At 37.4% G+C, this 26,697-nt stretch overlaps 1 protein-coding gene across 1 annotated transcript in view; it reads right to left on the bottom strand.

The window, feature by feature from the left end:
- The window catches only part of THSD7B (thrombospondin type 1 domain containing 7B), a 1,122,472-nt gene that overhangs the window by 241,011 nt on the left and 854,764 nt on the right, over positions 1-26,697 (bottom strand). The window contains exons 15-16 of the mRNA XM_057551976.1: positions 18,093-18,287; positions 4,867-5,130 (exon numbers count right to left, since the gene is read on the bottom strand). Of these exons, the coding sequence (XP_057407959.1) occupies positions 4,867-5,130; positions 18,093-18,287 (459 nt within the window). The remainder of the gene's footprint in view (positions 1-4,866; positions 5,131-18,092; positions 18,288-26,697) is intronic.

The raw sequence follows: 26,697 nt of genomic DNA, 5'->3' as shown, positions 1-26,697 counted from the left end.
CTCAAGTAAATAACTTTACACCTCCAGTACCCAGAAGGACAAATTAAGCCCAAAGTCAGCAGAAGAAAGGAAATACAGATTGGAGAGAAAACAAATGAAATAGAGACCAGAAAAACAATAGAAAGAATCAATGAAATTAAGAGCTGGATTTTCAAAAAGATAAAGTTGACAAACCTTTAGCTAGACTAAGAAAACAACAGAAGAATCAAAATTAGAAATAAAAGAGAAGACACTACAACTGATATTACAGAAATAAGAGAGTACTATGACCAGCTACATGCCAACAAATTAGATAACCTAGAAGAAACAGATAAATTTCTAGAAACATATAACCTACCAAGACTGAATCTGGAAGAATAGAAAATCTGAACAGACTGATAATGAGGAAGGAGACTGAAACAGTAACCAAAAATCTCCCAATACAGAAAACCACAGGACTAGACGGTTTCACATGTGAATTCTACCAAACATTTAAAGAATAATTAATGCCAATCCTTCCCAAACTCTTCTAAAAAATTGAAGAGGAGGGAACACTTCCTAACTCATTCTACAAGGCCAGTATTACCCTAATACCAAAGCCAGATATAGCCACTACAAGAAAACTATAGACCAATGTTACTAATGAATATAGATGCAAAATTTTTCAACAAAATATTAGCAAACTGAATTGGAGCACACTAAAAGGATTATACACCATGAGCCTGGGATGCAAAGATGGTTCAAACTGATAAACGTATTACATCACATTAATAGAATGAAAGAAAATAATCACATGATCATCACAATAGGTACAGAAAAGGATTTGACAAAATACGACATCCTTCCATGATAAAAACCTCAAAAGAGGTACTTCCCTGGTGATGCAGTGGTTAAAAATCCGCCTGCCAGTGCAGGGGATACAGGTTCAAGCCCTGGTCCAGGAAGATCCCTCCCACATGCCGCAGAGCAGCTAAGCCCGTGCGCCACAACTACTGAGTCTGCACTCTAGAGTCCACGAGCCACAACTATTGAGCCTGTGTGCCAAGAGCTCGTGCTCCGCAACAAGAGAAGCCACTGCAATGAGAAGCCCGCGCACCGCAATGAAAAGTAGCCCCCGCTTGCCACAACCAGAGAAAGCCCGCGTGCAGCAGCGAAGATCCAACACAGCCAAAAATAAACAAATAAATAAATTTATTTTAAAAAAAAACTCAAAAGATTGTGTATAGAAGGAACATACCTCAACATAACAAAAGCCATCTATGACAAACCCAGAGCTAACGTTATACTCAGTAAAAAAAAATTGAAAGCTTTTCCTCTAAGATTAGGAACAAGACATGGTTGCCTACTCTTACCATTCTTATTCAATATAGTATCAGAAGTCTAGCTAGAACAATTAGGCAAAATAAAGAAATAAAAGATACCCAAATCAGAATGGAAGAAGTACAGCTGTCGCTATGTGCAGATGATATTATTTTGTATACAGATAATTGCAAAGATTCAACTAAAAACTGTTGGAACTAATCAACGATTTCAGTAAAGTTGGAGGATATAAAAATCAAAATAAAGAAATCAGTGTTGTTTCTATTCGCTAATAATGAAACATTTGAAAAATAAAGAAAATTATCCCATTCACAATAGCATCAAAAACAATAAAATATCTAGGAATAAATGTAACTGAGGAAGTGAAAGATTTGTACAATGAAAATTATGACTTCACTGAAGAAGGCATAAGAAATGGAAAGACATCCTTTACTCATGGATAAGAATATTGTTAAAATGTCCATACTACCCAAAATCATATATAGATTCAACACAATCTCTATCAAAATTCCAGTGGCATTCTTCACAGAAATAGAAAAAAAAATCCTAAAATTTTTAAGGAACCACAAAGAACCCAAAACAGCCAAATAAATCCTGAGAAAGAACAAAACTGGAGGTATCACACTTCCTGATTTTAAACTATACTACAAAGCTACAGTAATTAAAACAATATGATACAAGCATAAAAATAGACACAGACAAATGGACTAGATTAGAGAGCCCAGAAGTAAACCCCCACATATTCAGTTAACTAATATTTGGTAAGGGAGCCAGGACCACCTGATGGAGAAGTGATCGTCTCTTCAAAAAATGGTGCTGGGAACATAGCACAGGGAGATCAGCTCGGTGCTTTGTGACCACCTAGAGGTGTGGGATAGGGAGGGTGGGAGGGAGGGAGATGCAAGAGGGAAGAGATATGGGGACATATGTATATGTATAACTTATTCACTTTGTTATAAAGCAGAAACTGACACACCATTGTAAAGCAATTATACTCTAATAAAGATGTTAAAAAAAATGGTGCTGGGAAATCTGGATAAACACATGTAGAACAATGAAATTCGACCCTTATCTTACACAACTCACAAATATTAACTTGAAATGGATAAAAGACTTAAACATAAGACCTGATACCATAAAACTCCTAGAAGAAAATGTAGAAAAGAAGCTCCTCAATAGTGGTCTTGACAATGATTTTCTGGATATGACACCAAAAGCATAAACAATAAAAGTAAAAGTCAACAAATAGAATCACAACAAACTTAGAAGATTTTGCACAGAAACAGAAACAACTAACATAATGAAAAGGCAACTTATGGAATGGGAGGAAATTTGCAAACCATATATTGGATAAGGGGTTAATATCCAAAAATATATAAAGAATCTTACACAACTTAATAACAAAAAACAAACAACCCAGTTAAACACTAGGCAGAGAACCTAAATAGACTTTTTCCAAAGAAAACAACCAAATGGCCAAGAGGTTCATGAAAAGATGCTCAACATCACTAATCATCAGGGAAATGCAAATCAAAACCCTATGTGCTATCTCTTGACGCCTTTTAGAATAGCAACAAGAAGACAAGAGATAATAAGTGTTAATGAGGATGTAGAGAAAGGGAATACTTGCACACTGTTGGTGAAAATGTAAATTGGTGCAGCTACTATGTAAAACAATATAGAGGTTCCTTAAAAAATTAATAGAACTACCATATGATCCAACAATTTCACTTCTGGGTATATACCCACAGGAAATAAAAACAGGATATCAAAGAGATGTATGCACTCCCACGAATATTACAGCACTATCCACAATTGCCGAGATTTAGAAACAATCTATGCACCCATAAACAGATGAATGGATTAAGAATTTGTAGTGTATATACATAATAGACTATTATTCAGCCATGAGAAAAACATTCTCCATTTGTGACAATCTGAATGGACCTTGAGGATATTATACTAAGTGAGATGAGTCAGACAGAGAAAGAAAAATACCGTGTTATATCCCTTATACATGGAATCTAAAAAAGCCAAACTCATAAAAGCAGAGTAAAATGGTGGTTTCCAGGGGATGGGAACAGAGGGATAGACAGGGATAGAATAGTTTGTTTAATGGTACAAACTTGGAATGAGTAGTAGATAAGTCCTAGAGATCTAATGCACAATACAGTGAATACGGACAACAATATTGTATTATAATCAAACCTGCTGAGACTAGATTATTCCAATCACTAAAAAGAAATGATAACTATATAAAGTTATAGGTATTAATTATCACTACAATTACAATCATATTACAACCTATAAATGTCTTGAACTAATATGTTATAGCATTGTATAAATTCAAGGTGTATATGTCAAATATATTTCAAGAAAAAAATTTAAAAATAAACCATTATGTATATTAAAGATGAAAAACAAAGACCAGAGCAAACCAACTTTGGCCTCTGTAAAATGGGTCCATTACTTGCTTGTGATGTGTTTAATGTTTCTGAAAGTAAAATCACTGAATGCAATTCTGTAGACTAACCTAGGAAGCAGAGCAATGATGACACAAATTAGAAATCGTTAAACCTTAAACTGCATTCCTATAATGATCCAGGTGTATCCTAACTAAAACGAGCTGATACATTGGAAATGAAGAATAAGGATGAACTATGATTTACTTGTGTGCTAAAAGTGAATTCAATTTGCTATTTCTGGTATTATTATGAAGCTTATTAGAATATAAGACCTTGATGACAGAGACAAAAATCTATCATTTCTTTTTAGAGTTTGCCATTCCAACATAAATTCTCTCTATCCATACCTTCTATAAAATCCCTAACTTCAGTTTCTTAAGGTAATTAAAAACCAAAAAATAGAGCAGGAAATTCATAAGCTCCATTGTAATCATTAGTCTCAGCCTCTTCCATCAAATGTTTACCCCAGCTGTATTTAATCATCATTCCTTTCTCTGATCCCCATATCTTTTAAGTTATCCCAACGTTCAAAAATAAATAAATAAAAAAGACAGTCTTCTCCTTGATTAACAACTCAAAAATTCTGCCAGATTGCCTAATTCCTTTTCTACAGTTTAAGTCTATAAATTTGGGTATACTTACACATTGTACCATAAAACATTTATGTTTATTAACTTTTTCATTGACCTCCAATTAACTTTTTCATTGGTATTTTGTCAACATCCTTATAAGAAATTCAAGGACTGATGCCTTCTATATATATGATCAGAGTACCAATAAACACTGTAAAATATATTCATTTGCATTGGGCTTTGGCTTTCTTAGAGGAAGAGCAACTGAGCTCACCGCCAGGAAACAAGTGGCCAGAGGTGAAGTATAGAGTGAGGTGAGTCAAAGATCCCAAACGATCACATTCCAGATAATCAGTGTGATATGGATATGTGTATTTCATATGTCCACATTTTATGAGAGGTGGTGTGTTTTTGACAAAGAAGAACTGAAGTAATTACTAAGGAACGAGGCTACCAATTCTAGACCTGGGATGCCCCTCCTAGGCTGTATGTCAATGTTCTCATCTGTTACTCCTCACCCATCTCCTTACCAGAGCTGTTGCAGTGGGTGGGGTCAACAGGTCTTCCATTTTTATCAGAGCAGGCTATTGCTCGAAAACGCATGCCTTCTCCACATTCTTTGCTGTCTCCTTGTACCCGCAATCCTCTCTGAGGCGCCCTTCTGCCTTCAGGAAGAATGCAATCTGACCAATTTCCGTAAGGATGAGATGTAAACACATCACAAGGACATGGTTCTGTTTCCACTAGAGGGTACAGGTCAGCATCCTGGCATTTCTCCTTCTTCCTGCTTTTCCCTGTTCCAATGAGAGACATTGATGTATTAATTTCACATCTGCTGTTTTGTTATAAGTTGCTCACATTTTATTTAAAAGCTCTTAGACTATTAAGTCTTAAATAAAATAAAGCCTTTATTTTGTACACTCTTTTTTTTTTTTTTTTTTTTTTTAACACAGAAGGAAATCCTAGGACAATGAAAGCAATTCCCACAGCAACTGTGAAATTTAAGTTAATTTGAAAAAAAGAGGTCTCATGTTGGAGAGAGGCAAAAAATACTTAGAAGATGTTTGCTACAGTGGCCCAACAGATAGAAAAGTCCTTGACGTATTTAATATTGGTTTCCCTATAATTTGTTGATAAAAAACAGAGAGATTACCTTGTCTCCATTTTCCATGAAACTAATGGTTACCAGGGAAATGAACAAAATGGTGTAAGTATTAAGTCCTTCCCTTTTTTTCAAGTAACTGTTTAAAAGCAGTTTATTTATTCAAGGAACAAAATGATATCCTCCCAGACAATGGCCCTGGAGTGAGCCTGGGTGTCACTTGGTGTGTGGTGGACAAACTGGAACTTATTTTGGTTCCTCTTATCAGGCAGCTCACAAATGCTGACAGAAACAATAGATTGACATAAATGCTCAATTCATTTTGGAAAATTTAATCTGAGAAAAAGGTATGACTTGCACTTTGAGAGACCTTTTTAGGTTATGTATTTTAGAATATGACCTTACCTTACCAGTTGACTTTGACGGACCCTTTAGGTGTAATCCCAACTTTGAGTAATGACAAGGCAGAGTCATTTTTCAAAGCTGTGAGTACTTGATCATCATGTTTAATGGATTCCAAGATGGCCTGTAACTTGACTCAACTTTGCTACCAACACACTTCCTCTAGATTTTTAAAAGTTTTCCTAGATCTAATAATTCCACTTTGTTTCCTTATTAATGGGTCATTAGTGAGAGTCTTGGCTGGTTATATTAAAAAAAAAAAATAGGCAGCTTTATTAGTTTATCTCCAGTCTTTATGGCTGTTTTGGAAATGCTTGCAATAAGCTGATGCACAGACTACTTTCTTATTGTCAGTTAGTTTACTTTACACACAGCAATTCTACAGTTGTCACCTGGACGATTGGCTTTATGCCTTCTGTGATGCTTATGGCCACAATAAATAAGGATTCCTGTCGGACCTGAAATGATCTTGTAGAAGCTTCGGCCACACCACTGTCCCTCTGGGAGGAAGTATTCACTTGCCTCTACCATTAGGGGCACTTCCTGAGAATAAATTTGAGGAGCAGAGCATCTATCACCACTGTGAGATTTTACTGCATGAGAGATACATCAATGGGTGAGGAGGATTGGCGCCTTCTTATCAGCATTTAACATGTAACCCAAGTCTCTGGTGCTTTTCGAATGTCCACAAAGTTACCGTTGTCTCCATCTCTTATATTTCCATTCTATTCTCAACACACTTAACCCTAGATTTTGAGTCTACCTATTCCTTAAAAGCACTTACTCTTGCCAAAGTAATAAAGTCATGAACTATCTTTTACATCTTATCTTTCAGACCTGATCATTCAACAATAGTTCTGAGTGTTGACTATGCCATCATTCTTGAAATATCTTTTCCAAGTTTCATCACACCTTACCTTTATGTCCTTCACCCCTAACTCCACACCCTCACCATCTCCCTGGGTACACCTTTTTTGTTTGTTTGTTGAATTCTTCTCCCTCTGTACCTCTCTTAACTGATAGGTTTCCTCAGGGCACTGCCCTAGATTCTCTTTTCTGATCCTACACCTTCACCACCCAAAGAGCTTAAATAATCATCTATAACCTTTAAATCCCTAATTATTATCTTCAGCCCAGATTTTTTATTCAAGCCTCTGAGCCAGAGACTGGAAATCTACACCTAAAGAACCAGTCACACTCAACCTGGCAAAACCTACACTCACCTTCTGACCATCACAACCATTATTTCTCCTGCATTTCCCAGTTCTACCAATATGACCGAATCAAAAACTGGAGTGTCACATTAGAATCATTCTGTTGTGCTACCTGTATCTGTTTAATGACAAAGGTCTATCATTTCAAATACCTAAATATCTCTTGAATCAGTCCGCTGTATCCATTCTGACTGATACCACCCACATTTAGCACTCCTCCAAATCCCCAGCTTAAATCACTATAATGCCACCTTCCAAGATCTTATTGCCACCATAACTCACTTCCTTCAATCTATTCCCTGCACTGCAGCCAGGACCAACTTACAAACCTGGAAATCTGATCACATGACTCATCTATTTAACACTCTCCAGTGACTTACCACAGCTCATGGAATGAAGTCTAGACTCCTCACCTTGGTCATCAAGGTTCCATAGGATCTGGGTCTGTGTTTGCCTCCGACTGTGTTGCACCACTCTGCCTCTGGCATGTTATAAGTAATACTGAGCGTTTTTTAGTTCCTAGAAGCTACCCATTTAACTGCTGGCCTTTGCATGTTCTACTCCAGAAATTGTCACCAGTTCTACCTTCCCACCATTTCCTAGCTAATGACTATTTGTCCTTTAGGTCCACACTGATAGATCACTCCCTCCAGAAAGTCATCCTTGAATACACTCTTCATCTCAGTTCTAGAAGAGGTGTTCTCATGTACTTGTGTAGCATGTGGTAGGCAGGACGATGGCTCTGCAAGAATTTTTTACATCCTAATCCCTGGAACATGTGAACATGCTACTTTAGATGGCAAAATGAACTTTGTAGATGTGACTAAGCTTGTGGATCTTGGGATAAGGAGATTATCTTACTGGGTTCAACATAATCACATGATCTTAAATTCAGAGAACGTTTCCTGGCTGAGTAAAGAATCAGAGGCAAAATAACTATGAAAGAATGATCAAACAGATGTAATGTTTCTGAATTTCAAGACTTTGGAGGAAGGGAGACATGAGCCAAGGAATGTAAGCAGCGCCTAGAAGCTGGAAAAGAAAACATTTTCCTCTAAACCTGCCAGAAAAAAATGCTACCCTGCCAACATCTTGCTTATAGCCCTGTAAAATCTATGTCTGACTTCAGACCTATAGAACTGTAAGAGAATAAATTTGTTGTTTTAAGCTATCAAATTTGTGGCAATTTGTTAAAGAAGCAATAATAAAAAACGAATACAGCACCCTATATAACAGCTATTGTAGCAGGTACTATACTGTGTTGTAACTGTCTGTAGCAAAACTCTATCTCTCATTAGACTGGAAGCTCTTAAATTAGGGTCATGTCTATCCCCTTACAGTGTTCTCAAGGCCTAGCACACATAGATGGTAAACAAGAATTGTTCCTTGAATAATTGAGCAAAGTTTTTTAAAAAAAGGGAAAAAAAAGGAAGGAAGAAATGAGAGAGAGAGAGAGAGAGAATAGGAATAAATAATAAAATGTTCATGTACAAAGTAACCAAAAGTTACTGGCAGAACAAATATTTCGTACAAATATATGCTGTCTCTATATTTGTGATATCCTTCTTAATTACATGGTATCACTGTTTGAAGAAGGCTTTGAGCAAGTTAGTTAATGTAGAGATGGTTTTCACAATAAGAAACAAATTACCAGTGGTCCTTAACTTTGATTACATTCTAGTCATAATCAGTATTAAACCCTGGATTCAGAACCAGCCAGTACTTTAAAAATCAATCTCTACTACAACTCTAAAGACATTTTTTTCCTCTTAAGTCAGAGGGAAATTTGTAACTGATTCCACAGAAACAAAAAACTACAATATTTAATAGGTATTAGTTACCCAGTTATTTTGAATATATAGATATATATGAATAACCTAGATAGATTATACTATTTGAAAGATTATTTACAGCATTGTATAAACAACTGCTTTAATTATCACTAAATCTGAAACCCATGATTATCTAGTTTGCATACAACACACAAAACACCCAGATATTAAATTAAGGTTTCTGATTAAAAAAATGGAAAAAGAAAAATAAACACCAAAGATGGTCCCCTATACAATGAAGATGCTTGTACCTGTGTCTGAACGCTCTTTTGTGTGTGTCTGTGTTAGAGAATCATATTGCTTTACAGTCTAAGCCCATCCCTTTTTACTATCATTCATGTTAGAAATTGCTTATTAAGTTTAATAGCAAATTACAGGGGAAAAACCAAAACACAAGCATTAGTATCACAATAAAAATAAAGCTTGAGAAGTGCAGATTTTTCACTACTTGTTTTTCTACCAATGATACTGCAAACAAAAGAAGAGTGAAGAGTATTTTGCTCTCCATCTAAGTCTACAAAGATGAACCCATTGAAGTTGCTGACTGACAGTGATCTCAGTGTTTCACACAGAGGAAACTAAAGACAATAACAGGATGCTCTGTGCTTGGACAAACAGACCCTTAGATAGTTAGATGCATTTCAGGAAGAATTTAAATAAACCCCACTTCTTGTATCTTCCCATACACAGAAAAGCATTATGATCATTACCTTGAGATTGCTGTTCTTTGTGACTAGCTGTAAGTTTCTACTGAGATGTATGCTGACTGCATGTATTCCCTAACAGCAACAAAATCACATATAAACTAGCCTTCCCTCCCTACCTCTCTGGAGCACTTCCTCAGAGCTATCTGAGAGGCCGTCTCCTGTGCTAGAGTCCTCAGTAAGACCCTGGATAAAGTTTAACTCACAACTCTCATGTTGTGCATTTTTCTTTCAGTTGAATGTTTTGGTGACCACAAAGGGACCAAGAGCTGACTTCTCTCCTCTGCCTGAACTCTACAAGTATCTGGAGCCTTGGTCCCAACATGGGCCCCTTGTGCTTGTCCACTTCCTCAGGGAGTCCAGACAACTGGGTATGTCTCTCCTGGGTCTTGGATCTCACATCTTGATTGCTGATTCTGAGTTTTATTTGGTGGTTGTTAAACTCCTTGCCATGAGTAGTAGGTTTTCCTTGAACTTAGGTCCAAGAAGAGGTAGCTGGGTTACCAAGTCGAAAGATACTGGGAAAAGTTTGCTCACTTGAAAGATACTGAGTGGGTTACCCCCGTTGAGAGACAGCAGGAGGTTGCTCAGTTGAAAGACACCAAGTGGTCTGGACTAGGTGATTAGGGAGGGGGCTAGCCTGGTGTCTTTCTTGAATACCTTAACAGAGTTGGTCTGAATAAAAGTGAAGCTACCATGTGAGAGCTTTCAGCTCCGAAGATTAGGGACACAGCTCCTTCCAACCAGTTGCAGTTTTCTCAGTCAACTGGGAAATTTATGGGAGTGGCAGAGGCCAGCCCTCACACCATTCAGTGTGAGTAACCCACTCATTAATTTAAAGAAATTTGCTCTTGGGACGCACACATAACATTGGCCAACCAGTGCTCCAGTCTCCATGGAGATTTTATACAGCCAGGGGGAGAAACTGAGACCTGTGAAGGCGCTGAGATGACTCTAGGGTGCCACCTAGAGGAGCGAAGCTCACAAACAGCACACCAGCCCACCAGTCTTCAAGAGTAATTTTATCCTGACAAACCAACACTAAAACGGGAAACAAAGCCTTCAAATCAGAAGAAAGTGGTGCCAGATAAACCTCTGACTCACACCCTGACAGGTTTACGTTTATAAGGAGCTTATACATGCAAGTAGTTAATTGGGAAATGAAGGAAATGTCATCCTGAAAAAGGTCAAGATGGGACTCTCTTGACATTCCAAAACTGGCTTTTACATATGCAGTTAGAGGAAGCTAGCTTTATAAAACATCTTTTCAAAATTCTGACCCAAAGGGAACAGAAGTCCTTCTAGGAGGAGCTTACAATTATCTCCCTGAGCCTTTGAGATGTAAATGTTTTACCAGGTCCTCTCAGGAAACACTTATCTAGACTATCTCCAATTTCTGAGATTGAAAAAAAAAAAAAAGGGGGTGTGGGTGGGGGGGGGGGAAGAAGCCTTTTAAAACCCAAGTGAGTTAACTTATTCCAACTGTTATTATAAACTAGCAAGTTTTATATCGTAATACCCGATTCATGACTTAAGTTTTAAAATGAGGCTATGCGATCTCTGGTTGTGCCTATTTATATGTCTGTGTGTACATTATAGATATATGTTTCTACCTTTGGTGATGGTATTATCAAAATTAAACTGTAATAAAGAACTATTTAATTGGCTTAAAGAAAATTAAATGCTTATATACATTCTCAGAAATACAATACAAATTAACCCGAATGTTTTTTTTTAAGATCACGATTGCTGACTGAAAAAAAAAAAAGCATAACGTGAGAGCTGTGAGTGAAGTTTTATTTGGGGCAAATGAGGACTAAAGCTCGGGAGACAGCATTTCAGAGAGCTCTGAGAAACTGCTCCAAAGAGGTAATGGGGAAGGTCAGTATATATATGATTTTGGTGAAGGGGGCTACATGCAATCAAGTGCATATTTTTTTGCAGAAGGTTTCTGCTAGTCTCATGAAGCTTACTGCTAGTCACAAGGAGCAGATGTCACCATGAAGGATTTTAGGGCTTTTCTAGATATGAGGAGATACAAGAATTTGGTTCATAAAATCATCTCCTGAAAATATCTAACTATCTGAAGACCTGTTTTTCCCAGAGCACACAATGCCTCATTCCTGATCTCCACCCTGAACACCTTTCAGGGGGTGTTGAAAGTCAGCAGCTACAGTAGCTCCTGATTTAATCGTTGTAGAGGTAGATGGCAAGTGCCAATGGCAAGTGCCAGTTTGTAGTTGACATGATCTACGATTAATCTCTACCCAATAAAAACAAGTTTGTTGGTTTAACTAAAAGAGTCCTATCTTTAGAGTTAAGAATATTATATGTAAAACTTTTATTGTACCTGTTTACTAAATGTCAAATAAGATCACGTTATCTCTAACAAAATTTGTCAGTAAGAAAACTAATATTTTCGTAAAGAAATATAGATCCAAATGGGCTGACTTTTTTAGGTGAATGCTTTAAGAACAATTATGTCTTATTGTATGTCTACTTAAAAATAGTTTCTCCAGATCTTTCAGTAACTTGAAATTTTAGAGTTTTACTAAGTTAAATGATGGGAATTCATTGAATGTCTAGATCATTTCCAAATAATAGAAAATACTGGGAAATTAATTGCTAAGCAAGTCTAAATTTATCTACTTTTGTCTTCCTATTAAAAAAAAAAAACCTAAAGATGTTTGGTTTATTGGTCACATGTCTTATACCACACTGAGGAAAAATTACACTGTGAAAAAATGTGTTTCTAGAGGTAATGGAATATATTCATAAGTTTGCCAATCAGGCATGCTCAGGTGACAAACTGTTCAGAACTGCTGACTTCTTGGTTTTCGCTAGAGATTGGGGTTTTCGCTAGAGATTGGGGTTTTTAAGGGTTGAGAATTCTGATTAATATGTGTAATTAGAACCACTAAAATAAATAAAACATCTTTGTATGCAAGAAAACTTTTTCAAAGGGTAAACGAAAAGGAAATGCATTCTGTTAAGGGAAAACAAAGTAATTTTGTCCTAAAGGGAGGTTAAGAGAAAATGAAAAAAAGAGCAAGGGAAAGCATAGGACACAATCTGGAAGAAAAAATGCAAATTATAGGCTTATGAAAAGAAACCCTGAGAAAGAATTTGATGTATGACCAAGGCTAGCAAAGATTAAAATGAACTTAATTGGCTGAAAGAATTCTAATATTAAAAATAAGCTGGTGCAAAACTAGAATTTGAATTTCTCTGTTATGACCTCTAGCTAATGTTGACATGTCTCCGAGGGACCCTGAAACATCTCAAAGAAAGATATTAAACTAATTAGGTTTATTTGGTTTATTAAATTACATGATTAACATTGTTAAATAAATGATGATAAACCTTAGGTAATATTGTATGAGTAAATGTTATCAATATAAATATTCTAGAAGTTCTAGGAAATTCCTAAAATTCAGATGTCCTACTATAATGTTATCATAGTCCAATTATCTTAAAATGTTGTGTGTAACAGAAATAACCAAATTTCTTTGTCAATTGTAATCATATCTTTAACTATGACATTTTAAGTCTTTTTCATGTATAGTTATTTTATTCTGTTGCTTTTATTAAAATTTTTCATCTTTAAGAAGAGTCACAGAAGGACTTTTTTTTTTTTTTTTTTGACAATTACAGGTTTCTGATAGCTTTCAGATTATACTGCTGAACGGGGTATGAAATTAAAGAATTCTAATGAAAAATCTGATCACTTCATAAAATTGTTAACAGGAGATCAAGATCAACAAAACTTAATTGCATATGACTGAATGAACTGATGAATATGGTTATAATTTTTATGACTTTTTGTCTAAAATATTACTGTTTCTCTTTGTTTTCTTGATATAAGGAAATCTTTCCTCTTATACTATGACTAACAACAATTTGATAAATTATACCTTTGTAATAAGCAGAATTGAAACATTTATCTTTTTCTCTCTTCCTGATCTCTCTAGAAGTGGAAACTCCTTATTCTTATTTTCATGGAAATATAGTTATTTGCATAAGTTCAATAAAAATCTCTTCTCCATTTGACAGGGTATAATGGCAACACTGGTTATATTAACATAGCTTTGACTGGAATGCCTTATTTGAGAATATACATAGAATCGGATATAAGAAGTCAGCTTTAAAGAACTAAGATGGACTTTATGGAGCCATAAAGCCCCTTAGAGAAACAGCCTAGTACCTTATTTGCAGGGTTCCCAGCATCCTTATCAGGTGAATAAGAAAGGACCCTCAAGATATTTTGGGGACCTTGAGAAAGGAGGAATTCACCCAAACCTATACATGTAAATCTGATGGCAAGTCCTAGGCATTATTATCGTGGCCTTGAGAAGCCTTAATAAAGTTCAGTCAGGGACTGTTTATGACAAGCTTCAAAAAAACAAATTTAAAAGAGCCTATATAATCGACTGCTATTCTTGGTACACTTATGTAAATAATTAGGCCAAGTTTATTGAAACCAGACTTATTTTGCAAACAAGTTAGTCTTAGTTTGACTATATTTGGTGGAAATGAGGATGACTTTAGAGAAAAAATATGTTTCACTAAAATATGTTTATAGATATCAAGTTCTAGTGCTATTAATTATCTATAAGGTTTTGGTATTTACTGCCTGAAACTCACTTCCTAGATGGCTCCTGTTGTTATGTTACATTATCACAAAAGTTTAAGTCACTTGTTAAAAGAACATTTTTAGCTTGTTTCTGAAGTTTATCACAGTAATCTGTGTTTGGATAAAGATCGGATACCCTATGACTACAACCAGAAGAATATATACTGGAAAAGACAACATTTAAAGGACTCTCTTCAGCTTAGATGGAAAGACCCTTATCAGGTACTCTTAAGTAGCTCATGCACAACAAGACTAAAGGGAATTGACTCTTAGATTCATATTTCCCATTTAAAAAGGGCCCTGGCACTGGACTAGTCTATAGAGAGGACTGCTAACCTCAAACTCACCTTGACACAATACTCAAACAGAAAAAAACCATACCCATAGCAGGAAGAGATGAGGGCATCAGAAGCAGATAGTTATTCGAAGATGCCAGGCCGGATCTTGATTTCTTGGATTTTTACATGTGAACCAAATGTTTTTCTATCATGGGCACAATCTTATGCAAATTTTTAAAAATCTATCTCATTTTTTGGTTTATGGTCAATTACCTACGTCCAGTACTTCTGGTTCACCTTGGTGGATTTCTCCTCTCCAAGGATCTGATTGGATGGTCCCTTAGAAAATTTATTTTAACATAAATATGAATTTTCTATCAAAGTTACTGAAGCTCAATCAGAACAATGAGCTAAATTTAATTCAAAAAACATAACCTCCCACTTATCAGGAGGGACTCTTCCTCAGTTATGGAATGGATTTATATGGGTAACACCAGGCAACAGTCATTTAAGTTTAATGACTCTGTTGGGCTTGTAATAGAACACATTTAATGACCCACATAAAAAAAAATCAGATTTCTGCCTTAAACAATCTGCTCCCTAGTTTTGGTGATCTCAAGAACTGGTTTGATGCTGGAAGTTCATGGCATAAATCCTCACTATGACCTTATTAATACTTCTAGCTGTAGAACTTGTATTCTGCTTATAAGATTGTTTATTCTTGCATTACCAAATCTACAACTGAGTCTCCAACAAAAGTAGTAATGACTAAGAGATTTGAAATGATTGATCGAATATATAGTTCTATATAGAATTAAAATGATCATAATAGTGTAACTCTAGATATGGGAAGAAACCATCAGGGAGAATCATCTCCTGGACCATAACAGACTAGTAAGACAGGTGGTCCAGAGACCTTTATGGTTACCATTAGAAGGGCCCAATTCAGTCATAGCACATTGAGTGGTCTATCAACGAAATCCTATGAAATCCTTGACGTAGGGCCCTAGGACAAATTGGTAATGAAATGGCTCTCAAACTTTGGTTGAATTTATGACCAAAATGGGGGAACTTCCAACAAAAGAAGAGCAAAGAATATGTCATTCTCCATCCAAGTCCACAAAGATTAACCCACTGCAGTCACTGACTGACCATACACTCAGTGCTTCTAACAGAGGAAATTAAAGACAATAAAAGGATACTCTGCTTTGAACAAACAGACCCTTAGATAGTTAGATGCATTTCAGGAAGAATTTAAATAAACCCCACTTCTTGTATCTTCCCATACATAGAAAGCACTATGATCATTACCTTGAGATTGCTGTTCTTTGTGACTAGCAGTAAGTTTCTACCAAGATGTATGGTGACTGCATATATTTCTTAACAACAACAAAATCACATATAAACTAGCCTTCTCCCCTACCTCTTGGGAGCAGTCCCTCAGAGCTATCTAAGAGGCTGTCTCCGGGGCAACAGTCCTCAGTAAGCCCCTGGATAAACCTTAACTCACAACTCTCACACTGTGCATTTTTCTTTCAGTTGACACTACTATATAATTCATTTGATTGATTTTAACAACTCATGTATTTCATGAAATTAGCCAGTTGTTTAGGTGTCATCTAGATACTGAGACATACAAAGATCAATCAGCTAGGCAAAAGCATAGCAGTTAATAATTTAGAAAAGAAATTCTAAATATTAATGTAATTCTTAGGATAGAGTTTGGAAGGAAAAATATAACAGTTCTTCAGTATTTACCTTAAAAGCATATGTTAAATAAAAGTCAAATTCATCAAAATTTTGACAATCGATAACACAAACTGTACTGGTTGCAAAATGAATAAGTATCCTAGGATTTTCAATTATTTCATTCTCAGTTTACAGGTACAAAACATCATTAGCAAACCTTCAAGACAAAGAAAAAAAATTGGCCATTAATTAAAAACTTTCTTTCCCTCTCAAGGAAATTCTCTCTCATCTCAAAGATATAGACATAGTTGCTAGGATAATGGCTTCTGAAGGATTATGTAGGAACATGAAAACCAAGTTCCATTAAATTGCCCCTGAACTTGGAATTATTCCTGTCATATACATTCTATCCCATTATATTGTTAGAGAATAAGAAATTTGTTTTATCTTAGAAACATAAGCAATGTTGCATAAAATTATATATGAACAAAATTTTATAGAAGAAATATCAAAGTATAACATTTAATTTGATGTTTCTATTTGTGAGTATACGTTTCATCTGTACTTACAAATGGGCTCCTGATTTGTGCACAGAAATCCTGTTAAGGGCTCTCATGGATTTTGTCAATCCATTAGAGTGAGTTAAATGTAAAACAATCTTGTATGCAATGCTTTCAAACAAAGGTCTTGAAACTGAGAGAATTAGCACTTGAATTGCTCATGAGAAAAAATGGTCATCTGTGCTTAATTCTTCAATGTCAACACCAATTTTATTAACCCAATTATTATTTTGGCATTTTCCTTTGATTCTTCATTCCCTGAATTAAGTTTTCTGCAAATATGAAAAAACATTCAACGAAGAGAAGTTCTGCCATATTTATCTAGATAAGAAGTAGGATATATTACTACATCAATTATTTGTATATTATAGGCAAAAATTGCTCTAAGACCTTGATTAAATTACTCATTGCTTTAATTTCCACTAAATTTCAAGGATGTAAATAGAACCAATAATTAGCATATACCACAAAAGCAGAATCTATGTATGTAATTCGATTTGTTTTTTCTTTTTTGGGCTGTGCTGGGTCTTCCCCGCTGCACACAGGCTTTCTCTAGTTGTGGTGAGCAGGGGCTACTCTTCATTGCAGTGCGGTTTCTCATTTTGGTGGCTTCTCTTCTTGCAGAGCATGGGCTCTAGGTGCGCGGGCTTCAGTAGTTGCAGCACGTGGGCTCTAGGGCATGTGGGCTTCAGTAGTTGTGGCATGTGGCTCTATAGTTGTGGCTTGTGGGCTCTAGAGCGCAGGCTCAGTAGTTGCGGCACGCAGGCTTAGCTGCTCCGTGGCACATGGGATCTTCCCAGACCAGGGATTGAACCTGTGTCCCCTGCATTGGCAGGCGGATTCTTAACCACTGCACCACCAGGGGAAGTCCCTGTAATTCAATTTTTGCCTTCCACCACTAAAATTTTAAAATATCAAGTTACTTAAAAGTTAATGGCAAAAGATAATGACATAGGTGAGATCTGCCTTTGATGTTCTTTACAAATCAGAGATTGCTTTCAAGCTTGCTGAGATCCTGGCATGAAAAACACCAGAAACTCTGCCATTAACTACTCCAGGAAGTTGGTGGATATATTGCCATTTATGACTACAAAGATTATAAAGCTGTATAGAGAAGAACTTCATAGCTTTGGAATGGTTCACATCTTTCATTTGTTTCACAAGTATAAATTGAGTACCTATTATGTGCCAAGCACTGGCAATGAGGATGCATAATGGCAGGGAGGGGAGGGGAGGGGAGAGACCTGATACAATTTCCCATCCTTCTGGAACTTATATTCTCCTTGATCAGTTCAGGAGAGCATCACTTGCCTGAAGCTAAAGAATGAAAAGCACACCCTACCTGTGAGCTGTCGCCGTCTACTTCGAGTTGTTTCACAATTCGTGGAGCAGGGTGTAAACTTGGACCAAGCAGTGAAGGTGCAGTCATCATGACAGGGTACTGTACATTCTTGCACAAGGGGAGGCATGCCATTTGTCTGCTTGAGGCATTCCGTCATTTCTGCCGACTGGTTATTACCAGAGATGCATGAGACAGCTAAAAAAACATGGATTCTTCTGTTATTATTTTAATTAAATCAAGCTGCTGCTGGTTCTTGGACAAAATAGCAGAATTCCCCAATGTTTGAAAAGTTTGGTTATCACGGTGATTGCAAAAGGTGTTCAACATAGCTAACCTTATTTCTCTCTGGAAATTAAACATTTATTGTTGTCAGTGGAGGTATTTGAGAATTTAATTGGTTTCGTTATTAATCCAAACCCAGCATTGACAGCAACCAAAATAACATTCAGTAATTTTCTGTATGTCCTGCCTGTGAGCATTTGATCTCTAGAGATGATACAAAACTAGAAAAGAGAATCTGTAAAAGAATAATAATACACATCTCTACAAATGACCCAATTTCATTCCTGGATGGACCTAGAGTCTGTCATACAGAGTGAAGTAAGTCAGAAAGAGAAAAACAAATATCGTATATTAATGCATATATGTGGAATCTAGAAAAATGGTACAGATGAACCAATTTGCAGGGTAGGAATAGAGATGTAGACATAGAGAACGGACATGTGGACACAGGAGGGGAAGGAGAGGGTGGAACGAATTGGGAGATTAGGATTGACATATATACACTATCATGCATAAAATAAATGGCTAGCGGGAACATCCTATAAAGCACAGGAAGCTCAGCTCGGTGCTCTGTGACGACCGACCTAGATGGGCCGGATGGTGGGGAGGGGTGGTGGGAGGGAAGTCCTAGAGGGAGGGGATATAGGTATACATATAGCTGATTCACTTCACTGTATAGCAGAAACTAACACAACGTTGTAAAGCAATTATACTCCAAAAAAAAAAAAAAAAATCAACAACTGGAAAAAAAAAAAAAAGAGTAATAGGAGGACAAAAAAGGACAAAACCACCAAAAAAATCATCTGAACTTTTCCTAGATTTGATTTTTGTTTACTTGTTTAAATGGCACTTATGTAAATGGCCCAATTTTTCACTTCAGTCAGTATTTTAAAAGGAATTTCTGCTTTTTACAAGTAAACATTTTTTCCCTTGCTAACATTTCAGGATCAGTTAAAATTTTTATTTATTTTTTTAAAATACAGGCATAATCTATGCAGATAATCCCCAATACAAATATCCTACCAGTTGCTAGATGTTTCTCACATACTTTTTCAGCTGGAATGTCTCCAGTCATACCATTAACTGATAATCTCAAGGTAAAACATTTTTGAGATTTTGCTTAATTTTTTGAGTCTTTGGACTAATGCCATTTATTTTATTAAGAATGAATGGTATTTTTGTGCATCTTTTATTCACCCTAATTATGGACTCTAAGGATATATCTTTATTTTCTAGACCAGCATGTCTCAACCTTGGCACCACTGACAATTTAGATTGGATAATTTCATTTTGTGGGTACACAAGTGTGTCCTGTGCATCCTGTGCATTGTAAGATACTTAGCAGCATTCCTGGCCTCAACCCATTAGATGCCAATAGCACACACACCCTCCCAGTTTTGAAAACCAAAAATGACTTCACACATTGCCAAATGTCACCCCCAGTTGAAAACTACACTTCTCAACCGATTCCTAATCACGGACATCTCTGAGAACATAGAGTTCTGATGGCATAACTTCAGACCTACTAAATCAGCATCTCTGGGGGAGAAGTCCAGGAATATTTTTGTCTTTAAGTGTCCCAAGTGGTTCTGATCCAGCCTGCCCACTGACCACCCACTTTTGGCATGATGCCTTTGGACATGGTATTTGTTAATGGATATTTGCTGCGTTCATCATCCTAAAGAAACTATGGTTTAGGATCATTTTTATTACAGCTCTTGAAGATCTACCAAGTCACAAGAAATAAAGAGACCACAGCCTAGGAACAATGTTGTTAAGAACTCTTTATATACACTTCTTTAACACAGGGTAAGTATACACAGGGGCTTTCAGTTGCCCATTTCTCTTATATTCTGAATTCCTTTCTTTATTCTGAGCACAGCAGAGAATAAGTCAATCTGAACACCATTTATCCAACTATCTATCTATCTATCCATCTATCTATCTATTTACTGGTGAAAGCCAAACCTAGCTAATGCTTTAGGACAAAGGAATCAGCTAAGATGACAATGGATACACACACAATACTTCCCAGTTTGTACATCTGCTCCATAGCAGGTGGGGCTATTCATTAATTTTGAATAGTTTTTGTTCTTGTTTTTATCCACATCCTAGGAACAAAATCCATTACACATCAAACCAACATCACCTGCATTTTCTTTGTTGGGACTATTATAGCCATTAATGATGAATAAAATAAGATACATTCTTAAGTAGTGTACAAGCAAATGTTACTTGAATTTCATGTTTAGATAACTAATTTGGAGTTAATTTAGGGGATTTTTATCATGCCAAGTTAATTTTTTTTCCAAGATGACAATGCACTGAATAATATGAAGAGGAATTTTAAATACTTTCAAAAAGTATTGCTGTTTGAAAATTAAACCTCTATGAATATACAAATGAAGAGTTTTTCCAATGATAATACATTATTTTAAAATATTCATTTTCTAGGACTTCCCTCATGGCACAGTGGTTAAGAATCTGCCTGCCAATGCAGGGGACACGGGTTCGAGCCCTGGTCCGGGAAGATCCCACATGCCGAGGAGCAACTAAGCCCATGTGCCACAGCTACTGAGCCTGCGCTCTAGAGCCCGCGAGCCACAACTACTGAGCCCACGCATTGCAACTACTGAAGCCCACGCATCTAGAGCCCGTGCTCCGCAGCAAGAGAAGCCATCGAAATGAGAAGCCCGCGCCCCACGATGAAGAGTAGCCCCTGCTCGCCGCAACTAGAGAAAGCCCATGCACAGCAATGAAGACCCAACACAGTCTAAAATAAATAAATTTATAAAATATTCACTTTCTATATTTCATTTCAATAAGTTTAAAATTTGAAAGCTATGATAAACATTCAATGATATTTTTAAGTTCTACAAACTGTCTAAATTAGAATACACTGGATTTATGAATGTCTATATTGAACTCTTTGCACAAGAAACTAAGAAAGAATAGCTTTAGCATGTGACAGAATTCACAGACACTGTTACTAAGTGCCATGAATGCAAATTCCATCTCCAAACACCTGGGTGTTATGTGAACTGAGATGAGTTATTTAAATTGTTTATGCTTTGGTCTCATCGTTAAAATGAGTATTATAAGAGCACATAAACAAAGGGCTGTGCGAATTCTCAAAGCAGTGTCTCCACCCACCAAGAGCCAAATAAAGGCTATTATTATTATCCTTTATATTTGTTTTAAATCAAGCAGGCTGATAGTTCTAGCAGGTATACATGTACACACTCTCGCTCACCACACCTCATTTCTTCCTTGGCCATCCTCAGATTAAGGTGAAGAGAAAACTGGGTGAATCTTCACCTGATTCTGTACTACACTTAAAATCACCATTAGTCAACCGATATACTAGATATGCCCTTAACACATTCAATTCATTAACAGGACTACATAGAATAAATCAGATCCATCACTCCTGCACAAAGTGACCCAGTAGTCTAATGGAGGCTTTGGAGGATTCTAAGGGCCACAGAATGCATTCAGAGTTGTAGTATGAACTTGACCCACATTAGACTGAAGACCATTGCTCTAGGTTATCACTGATGATCAACTCAGGGGTGAGTGGCAATAGATATGCTACATAGCATGCAATCATCAGTTTAGGCCAGGCATTATGGTTCTCAGATTTCTTCAAGTTCAAGATCCTAATTTACTTTCAAGTGTGAAAAGAACCACTAGAAATAAAAACATGAACAAGTTGAATAAAACAATTTACTTCTCGGGAATGTTCTAGTATAAAAGGAATCATTTAGTAAACATTTATCAAATGACTGGGTATTGAATGATACTAGAGGGTAGGCAAAACGTGAAGAAATAGCAGGCCAGAAGTATGCAGGACTGGAAACCCACCAAAGGAAAGATGACAGATACATACAAAGGAAATGAAAAGGGAAGATATTTAGAGTAAGTGGGGATAACTAGCAGCTAGAGGTACAACCCAATTCAGAGGCCCCTTCCACTGGGCAACTCATGGGCAAAGGATATTTTTTAAAATTTTTATCTTATATTGGAGCATAGTTGATTAACAATGTTGTGTTAGTTTCAAGTGTACAGCAAAGTGATTCAGTTATACATACATATGTATCTATTCAGAGGATATTTTTAAACTATATTATTTTTAACCTATAATATAGCTCTGTGGGCAATATTAAGTGTGTATAAACTCCTTAAGTCAAATAATTTCTTTGAGGACTAAATCAGAGGTGCTCAGTAGTGTGTACTTATCAAATTGTGGGCCTTGGTGTTTAACAGAACTAAAGAGACTTTCATTTTTTTTTTTACTGTTACCTTGGGCAAATTATGTAAATTCTACTAAAACAATTAACTCATCCATACAACGGGAATGATAATACCTACATCTTATGATAAATTGATGCAGATGAAGTGTTTAGCACAGAACTAAGCACTTGGTACATCTGCCTGGAGAGTTTCTATTATTATGAGGAAAGCTATTGGAAATGAAATGTAAGACAATGGCTGCAAAGAAGATTCCACCATCTCTTGCCTTGGCTCAGGAAGAATTTTCCAAACCCTACCAAACCCTCTTGACCCCTAAGAAATGTGACTGGAGCCTCCCTTAAATTATAATGTTGAAGTCAGTAGGCTCTTCCAAGGACTGCATGGCCCTCCCAAGGATATTGTGTTATATTTCCAAGTGATGCTCTTGCATTATGCTTAGTGTCTATAAAAATGGGGCTACAGTACAAGCTACCATATAAGACCACAACTCCAGGAAGTCAGAAACTGGAATCTAAGGTCTGCTGGGAATTCCTTCCAGAAGCACCAAGATCAAAATCCCTAGTACTTAAAGAGTCTAATGAGAAAAGCATGAGTATTTGCACAAGAGTGCTGGCCATATTTTCACCTCACTTACTGAGGTGCTCATATCCAACAAAAACAGGTGTCATGCCCCTCTGTGCTAATGCTGAATTCATGAGAATTTTAACATCTAAGTAATAATTAGGGGCATATATTGTAGCAACGCTTTTCAGACCATTAGGAGCATTTGAGCTTCATTACTGATCACAAGAAGAATAAACATAAGGCAGAAAAAATAGCTTATGCCCTGGGATCAGGAATAAACCTTCTTAAGGTCACTTTCTCTACCTCCATGGCGGACTAGACACTAGGCTGCTTATACACCTGGATCTTTATTACCTATACCTTCTTCCCTAATAGACCTTACTGAAATTGACCCATTTATTCATCCATCCATCCAATCACTTGGTCACAAAATATAAGGAACTATGAATAATTTATAAAAGTATTTTTTGTGTGTGTATGCAGATATACATGTACATATAAATAATCTAGCTTTTGGGAGGCTATAGTAGTGGCAGTGACAGGCAGGTAGACAGATAATAGTAGCACAGTAATGTAGTTTCCCTAATGGCAATAACCAGTGGGGAAATCCTGGTAAACAAGAGAAAAGTAGGTACTTCAGTCTTGAATGGAAAGGATGTGTTCAGGGCAGGCATGAAAAAAATAGGCCATTACAGAGAATGGACCTGTCAGACACCTGCTATTTAGTTGAACTCTGAGTTCTGGGACTTTTGGATCACAGCACATCACTTGCAGGTCACAATCTAGAGAAAAGATGTCTCTTTTGATGTTTTTAAGTATTTAAAATACTGTACTATACTAGTGGGAAAGGTCTTTCCATCAGGCAAGGAAGAGGTATTCACTACTGACCATTCCTGTCATATATTTCTACCTGGAATGAATCATTTAAGCAGAGTGGCAATTTGATGCTTAATTATATTTTATTTATTAAACTTGAAATACTGCTGTCTTTACTGGAGGAAAATTGTACTCCCAGGTAAAATTAGCTCAAATAGCTGCAGAACAATTTCACTGTGCATTGTTTGAAATTTAGCTATCTTAAGCTTTGGGCAGAAAGCTCTCAGAGTAGCTGCCTGGAACAGATGGGTATTCTCATTAAGGAATGATGGAGAAGCAGGTGGTTGAGCTAAGCTGTTGAGACAAGAGCTCTCAGATAAGAACAGTTACCTGGTAAGTGGATATGGTCGGGTGACCTGGAACCCTCCAAACATCTCTGTGATGCCTGAGGTCACATTTTCCTATTCATAGTGTCTAGCAATGTACATAACACATAGAATTGAGTTCAGCTTGATCTTTCTCTTAATCACCACACAGCCTGAGCCTTGGGAGAAAAAAAATCACCAAAAAGGGGAAAAAAGTTACTAATTGCTTTCCGCTGTTATCTGATTATTTTCAATTCTAGCAACATGAAAAGGGATGGCTTAGCAGGAAATGTAAAATTATCAGAGAATTTAGCTAAAGAAATAAAGCAAGGACCTATATGAATTCTCAGCGTGTCTCGTAGTTAATTTTTTGAAGACGCTGGCTGTCAATGTGGGACGGTTAGGCAGCCTTCTTAGGCTTTAATGGTGACTGAAATCAGCAGATTATTAACTACTACTAAATGGCTAGTCTTTCTGCCCCCTATCACCTCTAAACTCTGATAGTCAGACATGGATAAGTTTGTTTTCTTTTCAATTATGGTATGAAGAGGGCAGAGGTTGCTGGCCTTATAATAGGAAATGATAATGTTCTACCTGGAAAGACTAAGTGAGCAATGGAATCTGCTACTCCAGATCTATTCACATTCATCATCTTCACCAAGGACACCCACATTACTTCCCCAAAGCTGCTCCTGACCGGAGTTCAAGAAAGGGTAGGAAGAATTTGTTTCAAGAGGTCATGATTTCCAGGAAATGAGGGTGACATGCTAGAAAAACAGAAGAGCTGTTAGCTTGCTGTCCTGCAATCGTGAACTGCTTCAATCAGGTACAGAACCCAGTTTACATGCACATCAAGGAGAGGAGGGGAGGGGAGGGGGCGGGCAGCCACTGCTCAGCTAACACAACATTCGAACAACGTGTTCTATAGGGCAGACCCTGCACTGGTGGCCTGGGATACACAGATGAAAGAAACATGGAAATGAAAGTTCACTATGCTCAGGGTCCTCCGGCACTGTGCAGTCAGGAGCCTTCCTGGATGGAGGGGACGCATGAAGGATGACTGGATGCACCTAGTGAAGACAGGAGCCTGGCACACCTTATGCCTGTGCAGAGGAACAAGCAATGTAACAGGCCAGCTTCCTGCCCTTGCTATGCACGTTCTAAGACCCTTGACCTCTCCTTTGATAAGGCTCGTAACATTTGTAATGACACGTTCCATTCTGTGTAGCAAGGTCCCTAATTTAATGATGCAATGCCAGCTTGCCCCTAACACACGTGGGGACCAGCGTTGGAATACAAGAGGAGGTCACAAACCACAAGACTAAAGAGTTCGAAGTTATCTTTGAAATTTACAAACCTGTAATAGATCAGTTCTATTCTCCTACTTAACATGTATGTCTTCATGACTTGGAACATGAGGGTTCAATAAAAATTCTGGAATTACTTGGAGTTTCAGGCTGGAATGTGGCAGCACAGGGACTGTGGGCCCAGCCCTGGGTGTCTGGCCAGCCCTCTTCTCCTTTCACTCCCAGCTGGATTCTACCCCCGGAGGGACCGTCTTACATTTATGAGTGCGCACTACAGTCAATCCCCCAAAGCTCAATTCACAAATCAGCCACCCCTGTCCACCCATCAGATCTAGGCTGTAGAGTCAGACTCAGAGAAGAGGCCCCGTAAGTTCTTGAAGCTGGTTCAGGGCCATTAGGGCAGGGAATTCCAAGGTCCTGACAGCTGAGCAGGGTTTAGATAAGGGGATGGATGGGGAAGCATGGGCTCCAGTGAGGCTTCTTGCCTGTGGGAAGGAACAGGCTAGGAGAAGGTCAGAGAAGGGCCCTCTAAGGCACGGAGGCCAGGGCAGGCCAGCTCTCGCTGAGTCTAAGGACAGAAATGCACTCCACACTCCAATGATTTCATTACAGACTGATGCAATCTTTCTTAAGAACTCCCCTCCTAGCAGGTAATCAGGAAAGGTACAAATGCCAATTAAAGCTCTCTCAGTTTTGGCCATTTTAATTAGCCTCCTTCCTATTTGAAATAATTATTTTCAGGTGAATGTGCAGTTTTACTTCCAGCCATTTCCCTTTTCTCCCTCCAGGATGGTATCTGGGTGCCTGGCAGCCAGTAAGGGTCTCAGATCTGCGTGAAGAAGGGCCCTGCCAGCATCTGCAATAAGAGTGGCCCTCGTCCACCGGCTGGCTGCTCACCCTGGTGACATCCACCAGGGAAGTCTCACTTCAGGGTGAAAATCTCACAAACCATTCCCTCTCGGCCTGATGAGTGGTTGTTATCATCTAAGCTGATGAGAGCTCAGCCCACCTGGCTCC

The sequence above is a fragment of the Balaenoptera acutorostrata genome, chromosome 8 (genome assembly GCF_949987535.1).
Source record: "Balaenoptera acutorostrata chromosome 8, mBalAcu1.1, whole genome shotgun sequence".
Classification (NCBI taxonomy): domain Eukaryota; kingdom Metazoa; phylum Chordata; class Mammalia; order Artiodactyla; family Balaenopteridae; genus Balaenoptera; species Balaenoptera acutorostrata.
This window is presented reverse-complemented; position numbering and strand designations above follow the sequence as displayed.